The 18,268-nt window shown below is 43.8% G+C and overlaps 1 protein-coding gene across 6 annotated transcripts in view; it reads left to right on the top strand.

The window, feature by feature from the left end:
- Positions 1-18,268, top strand: part of HBT (CDC27 family protein) — an 88,728-nt gene that overhangs the window by 30,775 nt on the left and 39,685 nt on the right. For all 6 annotated transcript variants that reach the window (XM_086780049.1, XM_086780044.1, XM_086780046.1 and 3 more), the window contains exons 4-5: positions 4,314-4,360; positions 4,885-4,982. In XM_086780049.1, coding sequence (XP_086636175.1) covers positions 4,314-4,360; positions 4,885-4,982 — 145 coding nt within the window. The remainder of the gene's footprint in view (positions 1-4,313; positions 4,361-4,884; positions 4,983-18,268) is intronic.

The raw sequence follows: 18,268 nt of genomic DNA, 5'->3' as shown, positions 1-18,268 counted from the left end.
TTTTTTCTTGTTGGCGGAAACAAATTGTCAAAACTAAGCTTCATTGTGCAGTCACAGGTTGTTTGAGTGTTTCCCAAATATCCAGAGTTGTTTCCGGGTCATTTTTTTTTCTGGAAAAGAGACTTCTATTAAGTTTGGAAATTTTAAAAAGGGAGATTTCAGACTAAGCAAGGGGAAAATCTCAACCAATCGGGTGCCTTGTGCTGCCAGCATATCATGGGATATAGGTCATATAGGGGCATCATTGAGGGAGATAGACCATACCTATGAGGATGACCTTAGTGACCTTGGGGATTCTATGATTAGCGATTTGGTGGATGATTCTACTTATCTCTCATGTGTGGACACATTGTCACTATTTAGTGTGATGATGATGCTTATGGTTATCCTGTCGATCATGCTTTTGCCTTGGAGGATTATACACATATTGATGGAGTGATCTTGCATGATGTCGATCGTGAGTTATGCTCCTTTCGCTTCCATGGTTGTGGATGCAATCCTATGTTCTTTGGAGCTAGAACATTCATCTTTGGATGCATCATATGTCACTTGAGATGTATGGTAGATGATTTTGTGGCATGTCATTTAGATACACATGTGATGCATCTTGGTCTTGGTCTACACGGTGATTATGTGGCATGTCATCTAGATACACATGTGACGCATCTTGGTCTTGGTCTACACGGTGATTCATTCATACCAAGACCATTCGACATTTTAGCCATGAGTTATGGCTTCATTTGGTGGATACCTTGGATGTTGGCTTTACATTATGGTCGCAAGGATGGACTTATAAGCTTTTCCTTGAACTTAGCTTTCCTTTTGACATGGGAGCTATTATTACATTGGCTTCAAGGGTCCGTGATGCATACTGCAGCTATCCATTTGTCCCAGGAGGACTCATGGCTGGCCTCTTCATCGATATTGGCTCCCCACATCTTCCATTTGATCTTGGGGGATATATGGCTACCTTCATCATCGGTGGTGGTTCCTCAAACTGGGAACATGGTTAGCTTCATCTTCAACAATATTCCATCGTCCTTTCCATTGGATCCTGGGGGATCATGCAACTTTGGGGATTCATGTTTGTCCTCGGCATCGACACCTAGTTATGGTTGATTTTTGGCTTTTGTATATAGCATTTTGTATATGGTTTTATTGGTGCACGACCACCCATTGATTTCGAGGACGAAATCATTGTAGGAGGGGATGGTTTGTACTGAAGGAATTTTAGTATGCACATGCACATGGGCATAGTTGTTACGAGGCGCGCCTCTAACGGTTAGAGGCGTTCGAGGCGTTTGAGGCGTACGACTGCCTGATCGAGGCATCAACATATTTTTAATTTTAATTTTTTTGCTGGTTTGAATCTTTAGACGGGGGCTTTAAGGGCCCAAGGCAGCCCCTCTCACACACACTCTCTCTCTCCCTCCCTCCCTCAAGCCTTTCTCAAGACCCAAAGTTCAAAGTTCAAACTTCAAACACACTAGGATGATGATGTTTTTTATACCCACTTTTGGAGCTCTCTCTATACTACCGGTTCATTTCATTTTACTTTGTACCCTTGAATCTTGATGATGTATCTAGATGATGATGATGGACTATTTTGGTCTCATAGGTCATTTTGGCCTTTTGCAGACGTTTAATACAACTTTCTTTCTTTCACACACACACTCTCTCTCCCTCTCATACACACTCTCTCTCTCCCTCCCTCAAGGCTCATACATACACACTCTAGTCTCTCTCTCTCTCAACTTTCACTATATATATTACATCTATCTATCACTATATTATATATATGTGTGTGTGTGTGTGTGTGTGTGTGTGTAAATAAATAATTTATATAGATGTAATATACATAGACGTCTCTAACACGCCTCTAATGTCTCTAAAAAATATGAGTCTTTCGAGGCGCGTACCATACCCGCCTCGTACCAAACGCCTCTGACGCCTCTAACAACCTTGCACATGGAGCATGGCATATGGGATTAGGGCACATGTGGCCTTGGGACTATAAAAGGCACGTGGCCTATATACTTTGTACTTTTTTAATACCTTTTGATCATTTGACATCTATACACTTACCTTTCTTGGAGCTTATGCTTCTATGGCTGATTCATGGCAGTCTTTCCATGTCTAGGTCCTACTTTCTATGATGAGTGGATCTATGGTGTACTTCGACCTTTGAGCTGGCTCATGATCCCTCATGTGTGGGTTATCACCTGGCTTTTCATGCATATGGCTTAGATCCATTACCAAATCTGAACTTGGTTATGCCCCTTTCCTACATGTTCCATGAGCAAGGTAGTCCCAAAGGAAAGATACTTCGATGCCAACTTAAAATTTAAAGGAGTACTAAGCTTGCACTATGTATAATGCTAATCACAAAGATGGTCACTAAGCAAGATTAGATCCACAAAGCAATGAAATTAACACAATGTAATGAGGTCACCACTAAGCATAACACATGAGTTCCACAAAGCAATTCACTACGTTGTATTATCACAAAGATTGTCACAAAGTTGCGTATTTCCATGGTCCCCTACCTTTTCTCCACCTCCCTAAATTAATGGAGTGAGGGTAGCTTCCACCTACACACTCACCTAGCTACTTTTACAAAAGTCTTTTAACCTTAGCCCATAGTTGTTTCTCGTACGCGTACGAACCTATTCGTACGTACGAGTCGTACGGTACGATACCGTACGATACCGTACGGTACGAGTTAGGTTCCCCCCCCCCCCCCCAAAAAAAAAAAAATTTCCTTGAAAAAAAAATTCCAAATGCTAAAAAAAAATAGAAACCCTGCTTTACGAAGATCCCAAATGCTCGCAATACTTCGCAACGTTCGTGTCCACTCAGTATTCCATATGGGGTTGTGGAGAGACCTAAAAAATCTGGCGAGGTAGACTGGTAGTGTACACTTGATTGGTAGGATGAGAGAATCTTGCTACATCACTTGGGGATCCCTGGTATAGGTAGGCTAGACAATTAGATTCTCAAGTTATGCACGAGGGAGAACATTTGGACATGGCCATTTTGATCTAGAGAGGAGTCCCTAAACTTATCACCCTAGATGCACTCCTCGTATTTGTGCAAGGACGGTCCCTTAGTCATAAACGCTACACTGGGAGACCTTTGGTATTGCATTACCCATCCAGGTTCTTTTTTGGAGACAATCGGGAGATCCAACCGGGAGAGACACATATCCATGTACTGGTTTCTCAAGCACTGTAGACTCCTCCCCTCCCAACCTTCCCTCACATTCAAGCTTGAAGCTCCATAGCTTGTAAGTGTAAAAAATAAAAACCGTATTTTATCGTACCGTATCCCAAAATTTCATATCGTACCGAATATTCCCGTACGGTATCGTACCGTACGGTATCGTATTTTCGTACCGTGACAACTATGCCTTAGCCCAAGGACCCTTCGTCCTCACAAAGGATATTGTCACCTAGACAGACACTAAGGTTAAGTGGCACCATGCATCTCCAATACATGGATGCCATAGTTGCAATGAAACGCGTTTCATTCTGTTTGAATGAAACGAAATGTTTCGTAAACGTTTCAAACGAATGAAATGCGTTTCATTCATGTCCACATGGGAACTCTACGATTTAAGCGTTTTTTACCCAGATTCTTTAGTTTTTACTTGAAAACATGTTTTAATGTGTAAATGATGCATGTTTAATATTGTTTTGGAGGGAAGGCAACATATTTTTTACATATTATAAACTTGTATATAAATTTTGAGGCCTGTAACCCCCCCGTTTTGTATGAAACGTTTTAAAACTTCTGGGATTTGAAAGAAACGTTTATGAAACGTGTTTCATGAAACGCCTGGCAACTATGATGGATGCACACCCAACGCATGGATGTAAGATCACTCATATATTTCAACAAGAGGCTCGCCATATCCACTAATAGTGGGGGAGTGTCCCTATGTTGCTGGTGAATCTTCTTGATCTGGAGCTGTCGTGTGGAGGGCTGACAAGGTCCAGGGGATTGCAGGGCTATAAAGAGGAAAGAATTGCTGAAAGACACCAAACTATGGATATTTGGGGAGTTCACATCTCAAATAAAAAGGAGCATAACTGCAAGTGAAGTGTAAGAGAGGGATATGTCATCACAGGCACTCACTTGTGAATTCCCCTTTCTCCCCACAAAAAATTTGAAGAGACCTTTGTCTTCTGTGAACTGTCTGCTGGACTTTAAACCACCTGACTGTTCATGATAAGGCATGTTCAGAAGAGTTTTGGTTTAAGTATTCCAATTTTTGCACTGCAGACCTCTAATAAACAACTCTTTATTTGTAGGTGCCCAATGGTGCAGCAGGCTACTACATGCTAGGATTGATATGTCGGTGAGACTTTGTATGAATCACTGGTGCTGTATAGATTGCTAGCTTTTCCTATCTTTAAAATACTGTGCACAAAGGTTGTTTTCCTTTGATCTTACATATGAAACAGATCATTGACAGTAAGTGTTTTGACTTCAGAGGTGTAATAGATTGTCTGTTATGAATTTGGAATACATACAATGGCCTTGGCTCGTGATTTTCTTCATCACTCTCTTTCTCTCTATTTGTATGAATGTGTCTATGTACACGTGTCTATACAAAATATGCATGCACACACATACGTATGTACGCACATTCATAAATGCATGCATGCATTCATGTATTCACATATGCATGTGTGTGTGTGTGTGTATGTATGCTTGCATGCAAGTATGTTCTGAATGGCATGCACATATGCATGACTGTTTTCATGCACGTATGTATGCATGCATGTAAATAAGTTTATTTAAGCATGTGAGTGGATATGGTTGTGTGTATCTCACGACTTGCCATCTCTTTTTTGCTCTTATGCGCGCTTTGTTCGACAGGCATACAGATCGAAGGCAAGCAGCCATAGCACATTACACACAGGCTTTATCATTGGATTCGTTTTTCTGGTCGGCCTACGAAGACCTGTGCGTGCTTGGTTAGTGAAAATCTCTCCTGGTTACTGAGTTTCTATCTATTCCTTAAGAGTTGGAAATATTACTTTTGAAAACACTTGTTCCCTTCTTGATTTGTAATCAATGTGAGCATGTGATCTAATACAAGCCTTTCATTGGACTCAAACATGTAAAGCTTCTTCACATCTTGGGAAAAATGACTATTTTGTGGGTTTGTGAATGTAGTTTCATAGTTTAGTTACGTTTCAGAACTGCATGGCCAACATGTGGCAGATGTAAACACATACATGGGCACAAAACAAGATGAAAAACAGATGAACAACCCACCGCTTACATCAAACACACCCATGTCTGTATGTCTCTGTTGTGCACACACATGCAGCATGCATAGACACAAAGATGCAATGTCAATCTCTGAACGAGCTTTCAATCTCTGAACGAGCTTTGGACCTGCGATGAGCTCCATAGTTGAGCCATAACAAACTCAGCCTCAATGGCCCAAGTGTCAGTGCCCTATGAAATGATATGGGTCGAGGTCCTGTCCATTGTGAAAATGCGGCGAATCTGCTGCCAAACCCGTTGAGCCTTCGGACAATCCCAAAGACAATGTCGCTGAGACTCCTGAGGGTGGTAGCACCTCGGACAAGCCGCTATTTGACCGCCAATGGCAGCCAAAGAAAGAGGGTGTTCTTTCGAGGCTGAAAACTGTCCCAAAGCCTCTTCCAAAAATTTGAGAGAAACTGTTGTGAGAGGCTGTAACCGCTGGAGGACCTGGAACAATAGACAAACACTTCAAATATGCAAACTGACTTCGAAAACACAGCAGGAAGCCACAATAATATAAAAACACCTCACTGAGCCAAAATGGCCGGCCCCCCCGTAGGAACTTCTTTATTGAGATAGAAGCCAAGATGTAGGTGCAGACTTGCACTGGATTTTCCACAAAGCATCGGCAACTTTTCACAGAGCATATATAATATTCTAGCTTGTCTCTCCTTGCAGATGACAAGCCACAAACCAGCGCAAAGTTGTCACAAACAGTCCTAAAAGAACTTCAATCACCGCTTGTTGTACGGTGTAATCCGTCAGAGAGAAGAGCACTGGCTGAAACCACGTGTGGGAACTGTACAGTTGTACGGCTGCTGAACTGAAGCTGCTGTACGACTGTCCAAACTGACCAGGTGGGGGAGGACAAGGAAAACAACCAGCTGCAGTGTACTGTATGGCCAGCGCAAGAGGGAGAAAAGGAGTGGGAAATCAGCACTGTATGGTTATTCTGAATGGCCAGGGCACAGAAGAGAGAGAGAGAGAGAGAGAGAGAGAGAGAGAGAGAGAGAGAGAGAGAAGAAAGAAAGAAAGAAAGTTGTATTAACGTCTTCAAAAGGCCAAAATGACCTATGAGACCAAAAGGTTACATCATATCCATGAGGTACATCATCCTGGGTACAAAATAGTAATAAAGAAAGATAACAAAAATCTAGAACTTTAAAATCTGATCTAGGTACATGAGCAGAGAGCTCTCATATCACCCTAATACATCCCTCATGGGCCGCTGTGACATGGTGCTCAAGGTGGTAAAACTGAGCTGGCGCGAAAAGGTCCTGCGATGATGGGAGATGATGGCCCGGATCCTCCTGTGGTGGCGTGGCCGTGGACGAGGGCCATGGGGTCTGGGGCGTCGAGCTCTGCATAACTCAGTGGCTTTATCAAGTGTCACAGCTCTCGGCCGAGCTCCTACACTACCCTGTGGTCTGGGTATGATGGGTGGATCGGCCGGCCCTCGGAGTGCTGGTATGGAAGAAGTCGGTGAGAGCTCTCTGTGCTGGTCCTTGAGCAAGTACAGCTAATCTGGATCTCACTAAGGACTCCCTGTGTTTGCGGAGCTCTAGAAGAAAAAGTCCCAGGCATCTCTGATCCAGGAAGTCCATGATCCTGGAAAGTGGTCCGAACCCAGCTCGGAAGAGGCAGTGGAACCTCCCCCGAATCTCATAGTATACAGGGCATTGGCATATGTAATGGTCCTCTGTCTCGGGCTCTGTGTGACAGAGCTGGCATATCCTGTCCGTTGGTGTGGCTGCACTAGGTCCATATCTGGCAGTCTCCACTCTCAGTTGGTGGGACGAGGTGCGGATTTGGCCGATCGCACATCTCACCCCAAAGGATAGGTTATGTCCATGTAGCGTGGACGGATGATGAACCCATCCTCTGTCAGGCATAGGAGGTGATCTCTGTTGAAGGCCATCTTCGTCCCCAGTAGACGACTAGGTGAACTCCATGTCCTCCTTGTATCCAGTTTGACAATGTCCTTCCTAATAACCCTGTTCCGCTCTGTGCGGCTGAGAGCAAATGACGGGGCCTCTATGCTGTACTGGAATGGGGCAAGGTGGAAAGGTACGTAGTGTACGGCACGCTATCAGTACATACGGAACGTACTTCTGTACGGAACAAATTTCAAGGTACGTAAACAATACGTACCATTTGTAAACAGTCCTAGAAACTTGAATATTTTGTAGACATAGCGACCAAAATACTTAAAATAAAGAGTGAACCTCATTACTTAAAGTTTAAATCAGTTGCCAAGCCCATTACACAATACCTCATGTCATAGTGATATAAGCAAGAACCATGAAAGTCATAGATGATAAAAGAGAGTACAAATATCATGTCTACAGCACATGTCCTGGTCCACAAGTGCAAAAAGCAAAACAATGAAACACTACAGTTGTCTAGACGCAAGAGTCTCAAATCTCATCATCAGATGAAGATGATGAGTCTTCTGAAGAGAGCATGCCTCCGTCATTGATACCATTGCCCTCTTCATCGAACTCTGGCTCAACAACAACAAGCTCCAGTGCATCCTCGTCATGTGCCTCGGGAATCTGAGTGTGAATGAGTTGGACGCCTCTGTTGGGTGCGACGAACTGGAAGCTTTCCCCTGCGAATGCTCTCTCGTCTCGCAGAGCCTGGATCTGGAGCTGCCTGGCTTAGAGGAATGCTGAGAGATCGTGCACATGAGCGGGCACACAACGATCCACACTCTCAAGCTCTCTATGTAAAGCTCTCAAAATCTCATCTTGCTCATCTCGATTTTGCAAGTACACACAAAAATGCCCAAAATAAAGTGCAACGTGGTCGCTTATCTACAATTGCCTGAATTTGGGCCTCGCCACACACGCTTCATATTTTTTATTTTTTTTAAAATGACTGCGTATGGATCCGTACAGTACGGTACGGCACCGTACCGTACGGCTGTACCATAATGTATGGATCCGTACGTACGTACGGCAACAACCCTGGAACGGGGAGTGTGCCTCCATCTGCATACCGTGCATGCCAAACCAAGTGCCTACTTGTGCATACCAGCACTCTGTATCTCCCTCACGTGTCAACTGTCGCGAGGACTCCAGGGCTAGCTGGGGGTATCTATCAAGTGGAAGCTCCCATAGCCTATGCCTGTATGTCACTGTCTGGAATAGAGCCTCTATCACTATCAGTGCAGCCCCCATCTTTGCTCGCACAATCTCATGTGGCACTGATGGCTTACTCCTAATCATGCGTGAGATCATCGTCGCCACTAGGGGCCTCTCCATCGGCTTCCACCCATCATATACCTCCTCTGTATCTGTCTCGGCTTGCTCTCTCCTCTGTCTCCTCCTGTGGTATAAGCTAGGACCCCAGATGGGGGCACCATACAGTGTACTCTCTAGCGAGCCAAGGGCTGCATATCCCCCCATCAATCTAGCGTCGGCCGCCTTCCACATCGAGAACTGAGGTCCATAAAAAGTGATCCCAAGGTATACATATGAGGTAACATACTCCACAGGCTCTCCACTGGATGTAAACTGTACTGTAGATCTACTTATCCACTGTGAGGAGGTGTTAAAGATCATGACCTTGGTCTTTGCAAGGTTCAAAGTAAGGTCCCGGTCCTTGCAAAAGGCCCGTAATGCATCCAAATGCCTCTACAGCCCCTTTGGTGAATCAGAAATAAGAACAATATCATCTGCATACAAGAGGATCGGTACTAGGACTCCTGCCAAATGTGCTCCTGGTCCTCCTTGTCTGTCTATGTAATCCGAGATCTCGTCAATGTATAGACCAAATAGAGTAGGAGACAAGGGGCAGCCCTACTTCACCCCAATAGTGCTGTGTATGATCTTTGAGTCACCTCCTGGAGTTCGTACTTTGCCTGTGATGACTGACTCATAGAGTGTAATGATCCCCCACAGCATCTCTGTTGGCACTCCCATATCCTGCAGTCTCCTCACTAATCTGGCCCGTGGGACAGTATCAAAAGCTTTGCGGAAATCCACAAAGCAGCGGTATATCCATTTCTCGTGAGCTCTCCCCTCCTCAATGATCCCCCGTAGTGTAAAGATATGATCTAGTGTGGAGTGCCCTCTCTTGAAGCCTGCCTACCCCAGTGCTCTGAGTCTACTCTCCTTAGACCATCTAGGCTGCCCACCACCAGCTGCGCTTGCTGTACGGCGAGATGTTGGAGAGAGAGAAACTGTAGTCAGCTGTGCATGATGATAAAAACAAAAGCCTCTCCTTTTTCTTTTTATAAAGTTGACCAGCTCTATATATGAGTTGCCCGCTTTTCCTTTTTGCCAAAAGAGTCTAGAAGTGCTCAAAATATCCCTTTTTATGCTTTTTCCAGCTTGTAGCCCAAGTTTTCTCTAGGTGCCTCCTTCTGTCCACCTGTTCATAATAATATGTCCAGCCTATCGTTAATGATGTGTGAATACAGTGACTAATAAACATTATACGTCACTTTAATGAATAAAATCCCATGGTGCTTGTCACCATTTTGCCACCCATTTGGTCCATCTCCATTGCTGGTGCCACTTCTATGGGACCGTCACTTCATAGAGCGGCCATATTTGTGCCATGTTCACTTGAGGCCAGGCTGGTGTCTTATGTGAAAGGGCCAGTCACTTTGTGTCACATGGACGGGAACCAGTTTCGTGCCACGCGTGTGTGACGAGGATCGTGCCATATGGACGAGAGCCTAAATCGTGCCACCCGTGAATGACCAGGACGGTATCTTGTCCATGGGACTGTCACTCCATAGAAGGATCCGTGTTTGTACCGCATCTTGCCTATGGGACTGTCACTCCATAGGAAGGCCAGGGTATTCACATTCTATCGCTCCAGATTTGTGCCTGACTAAAATGTTTTGTACAAGTTTCATGAAAGGAAGATTTTGTCCATTACGTGTGCACGTGCATTCATCTTTGCATGTCTGAAACTGTTTTCGTGTGACTTGTATTTGTGTATTTGTTTGCTTTGATGTGCCACTTATTGAGCGGGGACGCCTGCCAGTGAGCCGTGAAGCTTGCCCTGTATGCTGACATGTTTTGTTGCATGTGAATAGGTGGTAAGTATGGTGTATTCATTTATTTTAAGATTGTTATTCTAACCTTTAAATTTATAAGGCTTGCAGGTTCACACATAATAATAAGTGGGTGAACAATATTCTAAAGTGACCAAGGCCCAACTTATTGGGGTGCCCAAAAAAAATCCATTTGAAAAAAGTTTAGTTTAAATGAAACTTGCCATGAAGGTTTGACACGAGTGAAGGCTGGACGGAGGCCACGTAAGGTGATGGCGTGGTGGAAAGAGCCTTCACGCCTGCCCGACTCTCTCTCTCTCGGTGGCCGACGTACTGAAGAATCTCTCTCTCTCTCTCTTTTTTGTGACCTTCCATACAGCTAAGAGAAGAATTCGATTAGATTGGGGGTGTTGTTGGAGCAGGCCGATCAGCCCCGAGGCTTTACTGGAGCAACTAACCAGCCTTGGGGCTTGGTTGGAACAAGTCGACCAGCCATATGACCTATACTGGAGCCAGTTGACCAACCCTAAGATGTGATTGGAGAAAGTCGGCCACTGCCCTATACTTAGGGAGGAGAATCGACCAGCCCCTCTTCTATTTCTGAAGAAGCCGACCAATACCTATACAGTCTCTCGAACAGCCGACCAACCCTTATGTAGTGCTGAGAATCTGAAAGTACGGGATTCGGACAAGAAGTTGGGACTCGGAAGCGAAAGGTTGGGAGAACCAACAATCCAGTCACCGTGGTTGAGCTAAGCTAGTGTAAGTACGGGAGTGTTTGTATGTGCATGGTCCCGGAACACCAGGTGAGGGCCTAGTTCAACCCAGGTAAGGTGAGGATTGTTCGTGATTGACCTTCTACAATGGATTTCTATGTTGACAAATCCTTGTCTGGTTAGTGATTTCATTATGCATGGATTCTATTGTGACAAAATCTGGCTAAGTGTAAGTCCATGTACCTTGTACTTATAAATACTCCAAGAAATACATTAGTATTGAGGGGGGGGGCCGTTTCCGGCCCCAGTGGAGGTGTCAAGTTGTGCATTGTCATTTTCAGATTTGTGGATACTTATGTTGTTCATAATTGTCAAGATTAAGTGATCTAAGTTAGAGCATTTGTTTTCCGATTGTGGTTGGTCTCCTGTGGGAAGCAGTTGCATTGGTATCACAACTTGGTTGTCTCTCTTTCTCAAGAGGGAAGACGGTGTTTTGAAATCGGAAGCAATCACATAGACACTTGAGTCAATGGACAGCCAAGGCAATCCTTTGGAAGTGCCAAATTCAAGGGGTCAATCAAGTGCCTCTCAAGATTCTGATGGATTGTAGGGAAGGCACAAGCCCCTTGAGAGGGTTTAGGACAGTGCTTTGATGGGACATCCATTCCGTGGGAAAGAGCCTATGCATGTGGATGAGCCCGATGCATTGAGGGTTGAATTGGAACACATGAAGAAGCTTTTGCTGGCAAAGGAGCAAGAGCTGAAATTTTTGCATGAAGATTCTCATGTGCAAAGTGTCATTGAAGGAAAGAAAGCTGAAGCTATGGTGGATATGACCTTTGAGTCTATGGGTCGTGAAGCGGGCAAGAAGCCAAGGGATTTGGTCTCATCCGAAAGGGTGATCTCAAAGGAGGAGAGGATGGAGAGTTAATGTTCAAGAATCCACCTCGTTTGAAGCATGGAGACCCAACATCTCAACTGTTGAGGTCTTGTGTGCACAAGGAAGAGGTGTTGGTCACTTCTCGCCATGCATATACTCCAAATGGGACAGGAGGAAACAAATATGTGCATGTTGGAGCTAGTGGAAGGCACGATGGCCTAGTGGATTCAAAGCATGTATTTCATGGTGAGAGTGGTCGGCATGCAAGCCGAAAAACTTTGAGGTACTTTTTATCTCAAACAAAGCTCTCAGAGAAGTAAATGAGAATGGCAAATTTCCTTTCTATGTTCCATTTTCAGATTATACACACTCCGGAAAAGAAGAATGTAGTGGCAGATGCCTTGTCCAGGAGGCCATATGTGACTGCTGTTTCAGTGGCCTCACATGGGGATTTGACTACCATGTGTGATTTATACTATTTGGATGCTGATTTTTGCCATATTTGGGCTGATTTGATGGGTGATCATACACATGCTACTTATGTGAGCAAAGAGGGTTATCTCATGAAGGATAACTGCGTATGTGTGGTGAAGGATATGCGTCCAAAAGTTATGGAGGAATGTCACGCTCCACCTTATGCTGGTCATAGAGGTATTTTACCTACGACACGCATGATAGGGAGATATTTCTTTTGGCCAAGCATGCGTCAAGACATTGAGGCTTATGTACGCGCATTTATTACTTGCCAGAAGGTGAAATTTGATCGGCAAAAGCTTCCAGGTTTGCTTCAACCTTTGCCTATTCCCTCGCAGCCATGGGAAAGTATTACTATGGACTTCATTATGGACTTGCCTAGATTCCCACATGGGAATGATGCTATTTGGACCATTGTGGACAGGTTCAAGTCTCAATGTCTTGACGCATATATATATATATATATTTTCTTTTGGCCAAGCATGCGTCAAGACATTGAGGCTTATGTACGCGCATTTATTATTTCTTTTGGGGCCAAGCATGCGTCAAGACATTGAGGCTTATGTACGCGCATTTATAACTTGCCAGAAGGTGAAATTTGATTGGCAAAAGCTTCCAGGTTTGCTTCAGCCTTTGCCCATGGAAAAGCATTACTATGGACTTAGACTAGATTCCCGCATGGGAATGATGCTATTTGGACCATTGTGGAAGCAAGCAAGCTCACTTCTTGCCCGTCAAGAAAACCATTAAAGCCGATCATATGGTGAAGCTTTTCCTTGCTCAAATATTTAAGCATCATGGTATGCCTAAGTCCATTCTCGGGGACAGAGATCCCAGGACTACGAGTCTCTTTTGGAGGGCTCTATTTGACAACATGGGCACTGAGCTTGAGTTCTCATCCACCTATCACCCGCAAACAGATGGTCAAAGTGAGGCTGCAAATTTAGCTGTCTTGGATTTGCTAAAGTGTTATGTGGCAGATCAAAAAATCCATTGGGAGAAGTATCTTCACTTGTAGAGTTTGCCTACAATAACACGGTACATGTCTCCATAGGAAAAGCCTGGTTTGATCTTGCCACCCATCCTTCATACAAAGGATAGATTTTTGCAGCCGATGAGTATGTGTGTGATTTGGATGTGGCCTTTGCTCAGGTGCGGACAGCCATTGCATGGCCTCAAGACAAGCATAAGAGGACTGCTGAGAAGCATAGAAGGGACATGCAAGTCACATACGGTAATTGGGTATTGTTGAAATTTGAGAAAGCTAGGCTTCGGAAGAAGCTAGGACGAGAGGGATCATACCCTAAGCTTTCTACTCGGTGTTATGGACCCTTCAAGGTGATTGAGAAGATCAATGAAGTGGCTTACCGGCTTCCTTTACCCAATCATTGGAAGATTCACAATGCCTTTCACATGAGTCTTTTGCGGAAGTATGTGGGGCCATATCCTAACGAGCTTGTCACAGAAGATTTGCTAGAGGTTCATGAGCTTGAGGAGATCCTCTAGCCAAAGCAGATTGTATTTCACAAGGAGAAAAGGCTCCCAGTTGGAAAGCTTTCTAGGAGATACCTTGTGAAGTTTAAAAATTATTTACCCATTGATGCAAAGTGGGTAGATGAGGATTATTTTGCTGATTACCCGCAACTTTTGCAGGCGTATCTTGAGGCTTTTCATTTGAGGTCAACTGTTTAGAAGCCGGGGGGGATGTGACCATTTTGCCACCCATTTGGTCCATCTCCATTGCTGGTGCCACTTCTATGGGACTGTCACTCCATAGAGCGGCCAAATTTGTGCCATGTTCACATGAGGCCAGGCCGGTGTCTCATGTGAAAGGGCCAGTCACTTTGTGTCACATGGACAAGAACCAATTTCGTGCCACCCGTGTGTGATCAGGATTGTGCCATATGGTTGGGAGCCTGTATCGTGCCACCTGTGTATGACCATGACGATATCTTGTCCATGGGATTGTCACTCCATGGAAGGATCCGTGTTTGTACCACGTCTTGCCTATGGGACTGTCACTCCATAGGAAGGCCACGGTTTTCACATTCTCTCGCGCCAGATTAGTGCCCGACTAGAATGTTTTGTACAAGTTTCATGAAAGGGAGATTTTGTCCATTACCTGTGCGCGTGACTTGTATTTGTGTATTAGTGTGCTTTGATGTGCCACTTACTGAGTGGGGACGCCTGCCAATGAGCTGTGAAGCTTGCCCTGTATTCTGACATGTTTTGTTGCATGTGGACAGGTGGTAAGTATGGTGTATTCATTTATTTTAATATTGTTATTCTTAACCTTCAAATTTATAAGGCTTGCAGGTTCACACATAATAATAAGTGGGCGGACAATATTCTAAAGTGACCAAGGCCCAACTTAAGTGGGGTGCCCAAAAAAAATCCATTTGAAAAAAGTTTAGTTTAAATGAAACTTGCCATGAAGGTTTGACACGAACGAAGGGTGGACTCAGGCCACGTAAGGTGATGGCGTGGTGGAAAGAGCCTTCGCCTACCCGACTAACTCTCTCTCGGCGGTTGACGTGCTTAACAAAAACCCGACGTTCTCTCTCTCTTTCTTTTGTGACCTTGCATACAGCCGACCAGCCGTGTGGCTGTTCATACAGCTAAGAGAAGAATTCGATTAGATTGGGGGTGCTGTTGGAGCAGGCGAATCAGCCCTGAGGCTTTACTGGAGCAACTAACCAGCCTTGGGGCTTGGTTGGAACAAAGTCGACCAGCCATATGACCTACTGGAGCCAGTCGACCAACCCTAAGATGTGATTGGAGCAAGTCGGCCACTCCCCTATACTCAGCCAGGAGAATCGACCAGCCCTTGTTCTATTTCTGAAGAAGCCGGGCAACACCTGTACAGTCTCTGGAACAGCCGACCAACCCTTGTGTAGTGCTGAGAATCTGAAAGTATGGGATTTGGACAAGAAGATGGGACTCGGAAGCGAAAGATTGGGAGAACCAACAATCCAGTCACTATGGTTGAGCTGAGCTAGTGTAAGTACGGGAGTGCTTGTATGTGCATGGTCCCGGAACACTAGGTGAGGGCCTAGTTCAACCCAGGTAAGGTGAGGATTGTTCGTGATTGATCTTCTACAACGGATTTCTATGTTGAGAAATCCTTGTTTGGTTAGTGATTTCATTATGCATGGATTCTATTATGACAAAATCTGGCTAAGTGTAAGTCCATGTACCTTGTACTTATAAATACGCCAAGAAATACATTAGTATTGAGGGGGGGGCCGGCCCTTTCTGGCCCCAATGGAGGTGTCAAGTTGTGCATTGTCATTTTCAGATTTGTGGATACTTATGTTGTTCATAATTATCAAGATCAAGTGATCTAAGTTTGAGCATTTGTTTTCCGATTGTGGTTGGTCTCCCGTGGGGAGCAGTTGCAGTGCTCATGTTCTATAGCCATCTTTCAGGCCAAACTGTGCCAGTGAATGCTTGAGCTTTCTTCTGTGGAAAATCCCCGTTCTCATCTTGGTTCTGTTTTGTGTATGGGCTTGGTCCAAAACACTGATCAAGATTGGTGAAGTGACATCCCCTCTGTCTTATAAAGTAGTTGTCCCAATTGTATAAGCATGATACCACTGGAATACTCTTCAAGTATAGCATATCCACTGCTAACCAATATAATCCGGGCATTAAAGCCATAAGTCCGGATCTAGTGTGGCCGAAGTTAGATACAGGCACAAGAGCCAACTGTATCGAGAAAGAAACATTAGCCATATCCCAAGTCAACAACTTTGATAATAAGCAGACACAAGCACAAGAGTCAACTGTGTCATAAGTATTCATAAATCCAAGGGTAGCTTTGAGTACCTACAAAAAGAGAATAAGCAAAATACATAGCCACAAAACATCTTGTCATGCCATTGGATTGCATAAGAGCATCACTCCTATGATCCATATGCTTGCCCAAGCCGAACATGCTTCACATGTCCATATGGTTCACTAGGGCAACGACCCTTCCATGAAACCATAGATGCTCGGCAGAGTTTCCTCTTTCCTTGAGATACCATGAGTTCATGAAATACTCACTGGACAGAGTCACCAACTCTTCCATGAATTCATGAAATACTCACTGAACAGAGTTACCAACTCTTCCATGAGTGCAAATCATGGTCACCATGAAACTCGTTTCGGTGGCTTTGAAACTCGTTTCACGTTTCAGTGTTGAAACATTTCATTTGCACATTGAAACCATATTGTTTCATGTGGGGAAAAGGTTGTGATTTTGTGAGCTTTTTAACTTTTATAATTCTCTCTCTTTCCTTCTTTCATACTATTTGTTGTTTTCTCTCCTCTTTTGTATGTCTTCTTTGTTTGTTGATGAGAAATATGCTAATATCATCTTATACTTATTGGCCAGTACCTTCACATTTTATGTATATGATCATTTCTGTCCAATGTTTCACTGTCCATCTAGTCGGTGTTGAAACGTTTTGTTCCAAAATAAATCGTTTCAGCATTGTTTCGTTTCAATAGTAAAAAGTTTCGCGGTGACCTTGGTGCAAATACTCACTCACTAGAGTCACCAACTCTTGCATGAGTGCAGTATAACATAAGATAAGAATGATTCACAGGCATAGAGATCCTTATTCTCTATAAACATGTTTGCGATAGATAGTTTTACATGCATTTCGGCCGATAATTGAAATCCATAGAAAAATCCTCAATCCATAAGATATGCGCTGCATCCCATTGAATAGGGAGCGAGAAACTTGATTTGAGAATTGACGCCAATATAATCAGGGTTAGTTCCGTACGTCGTACGACTGAAATCGTACGTACCTGCTGTACGGTACGGTACCGTACGGATTCGTACGATACCGTACGTTTTTTTTTGGGGGGGCGGTGGTGTTGTTGTTGTTGTTGTTGCGTGGAGCAATTTCAGTCTTCTAGAGAGCCATTCATCGCCCTTTGCAGCCTATAGGAAGCTGTTTGTCAGGAGCGCATTGCCATATTAGGCAAGCGATCATATTGCCTGATAAGGAGGAGGAGGCAATCTTCATGGAGCTCTATAGTGAGCTTCCATTGCCCCCTCATGATGATACCCCATTGCCTAGAGAGCCCTTGTTTGATGATGATGGCAACCTACTTAGCGAGAATGATCCCCAGAGTGTCTCGTCCACCTTCGAAGAGTCCTCTTCAGAGAACTCTCTTGATGGACACTCTAGTAGTGATCATGTTGATGATCATGCAGATGTTGGTGATGATGTAGACTTTTGATATGTTATAGCTCTCTAGGCATTGGGCATCTATCTCCTTCTAGCCCATCGATGATGTATTGTAGTATGTAGTATACTGTATCATGTATGTACGCATGTTGGCGGTCGCCCATGCCATGAGTTTTTGGCCTATCCTTTTGTAGCAATTTTGTACTCTAATGGCATGATGACATTATGTTCATGGTTCTACTATTTTGTAACTTCTTGTCTACAATTTTTAAGTTTAGGAAGTATTTTTTATAAAAAAAACGTACTAATATCGTACCGTACCTCAAAAAATTTTAAGGTACCAATTAGTACCGTATTTTATCGTACTGTACCGTATCGTACCTTTCGTACTAACTAACCATGAATATAATTATCATGTCTATGCACATGCATAATGACAAAAACATCATAGAGATCCTGTAAATCTTCATTGCAGATAGATGAATGAATCCGTACCCATAGAATACTAAAATCATAAATTAGTTTAGTAGCTTTGCGTCCAAGAAAAGAGATAGATATATGAATTGCTCAAAGTATCTATCCTGCAGCACACAACAACAAGCATAGGATTCTTCTTGCACAAATATGCAAGAGCAAAAATATATGTTCAACTGAAAAACCGAATATATATTTATTTCAAAAGAATTACATATACAATGCTAAAAATGTTTAGCTGATA

The sequence above is a fragment of the Cibotium barometz genome, chromosome 41, assembly GCF_041138505.1.
Source record: "Cibotium barometz isolate CiBa-2024 chromosome 41, ASM4113850v1, whole genome shotgun sequence".
NCBI classification, from domain to species: Eukaryota; Viridiplantae; Streptophyta; class Polypodiopsida; order Cyatheales; family Cibotiaceae; genus Cibotium; species Cibotium barometz.
This window is presented reverse-complemented; position numbering and strand designations above follow the sequence as displayed.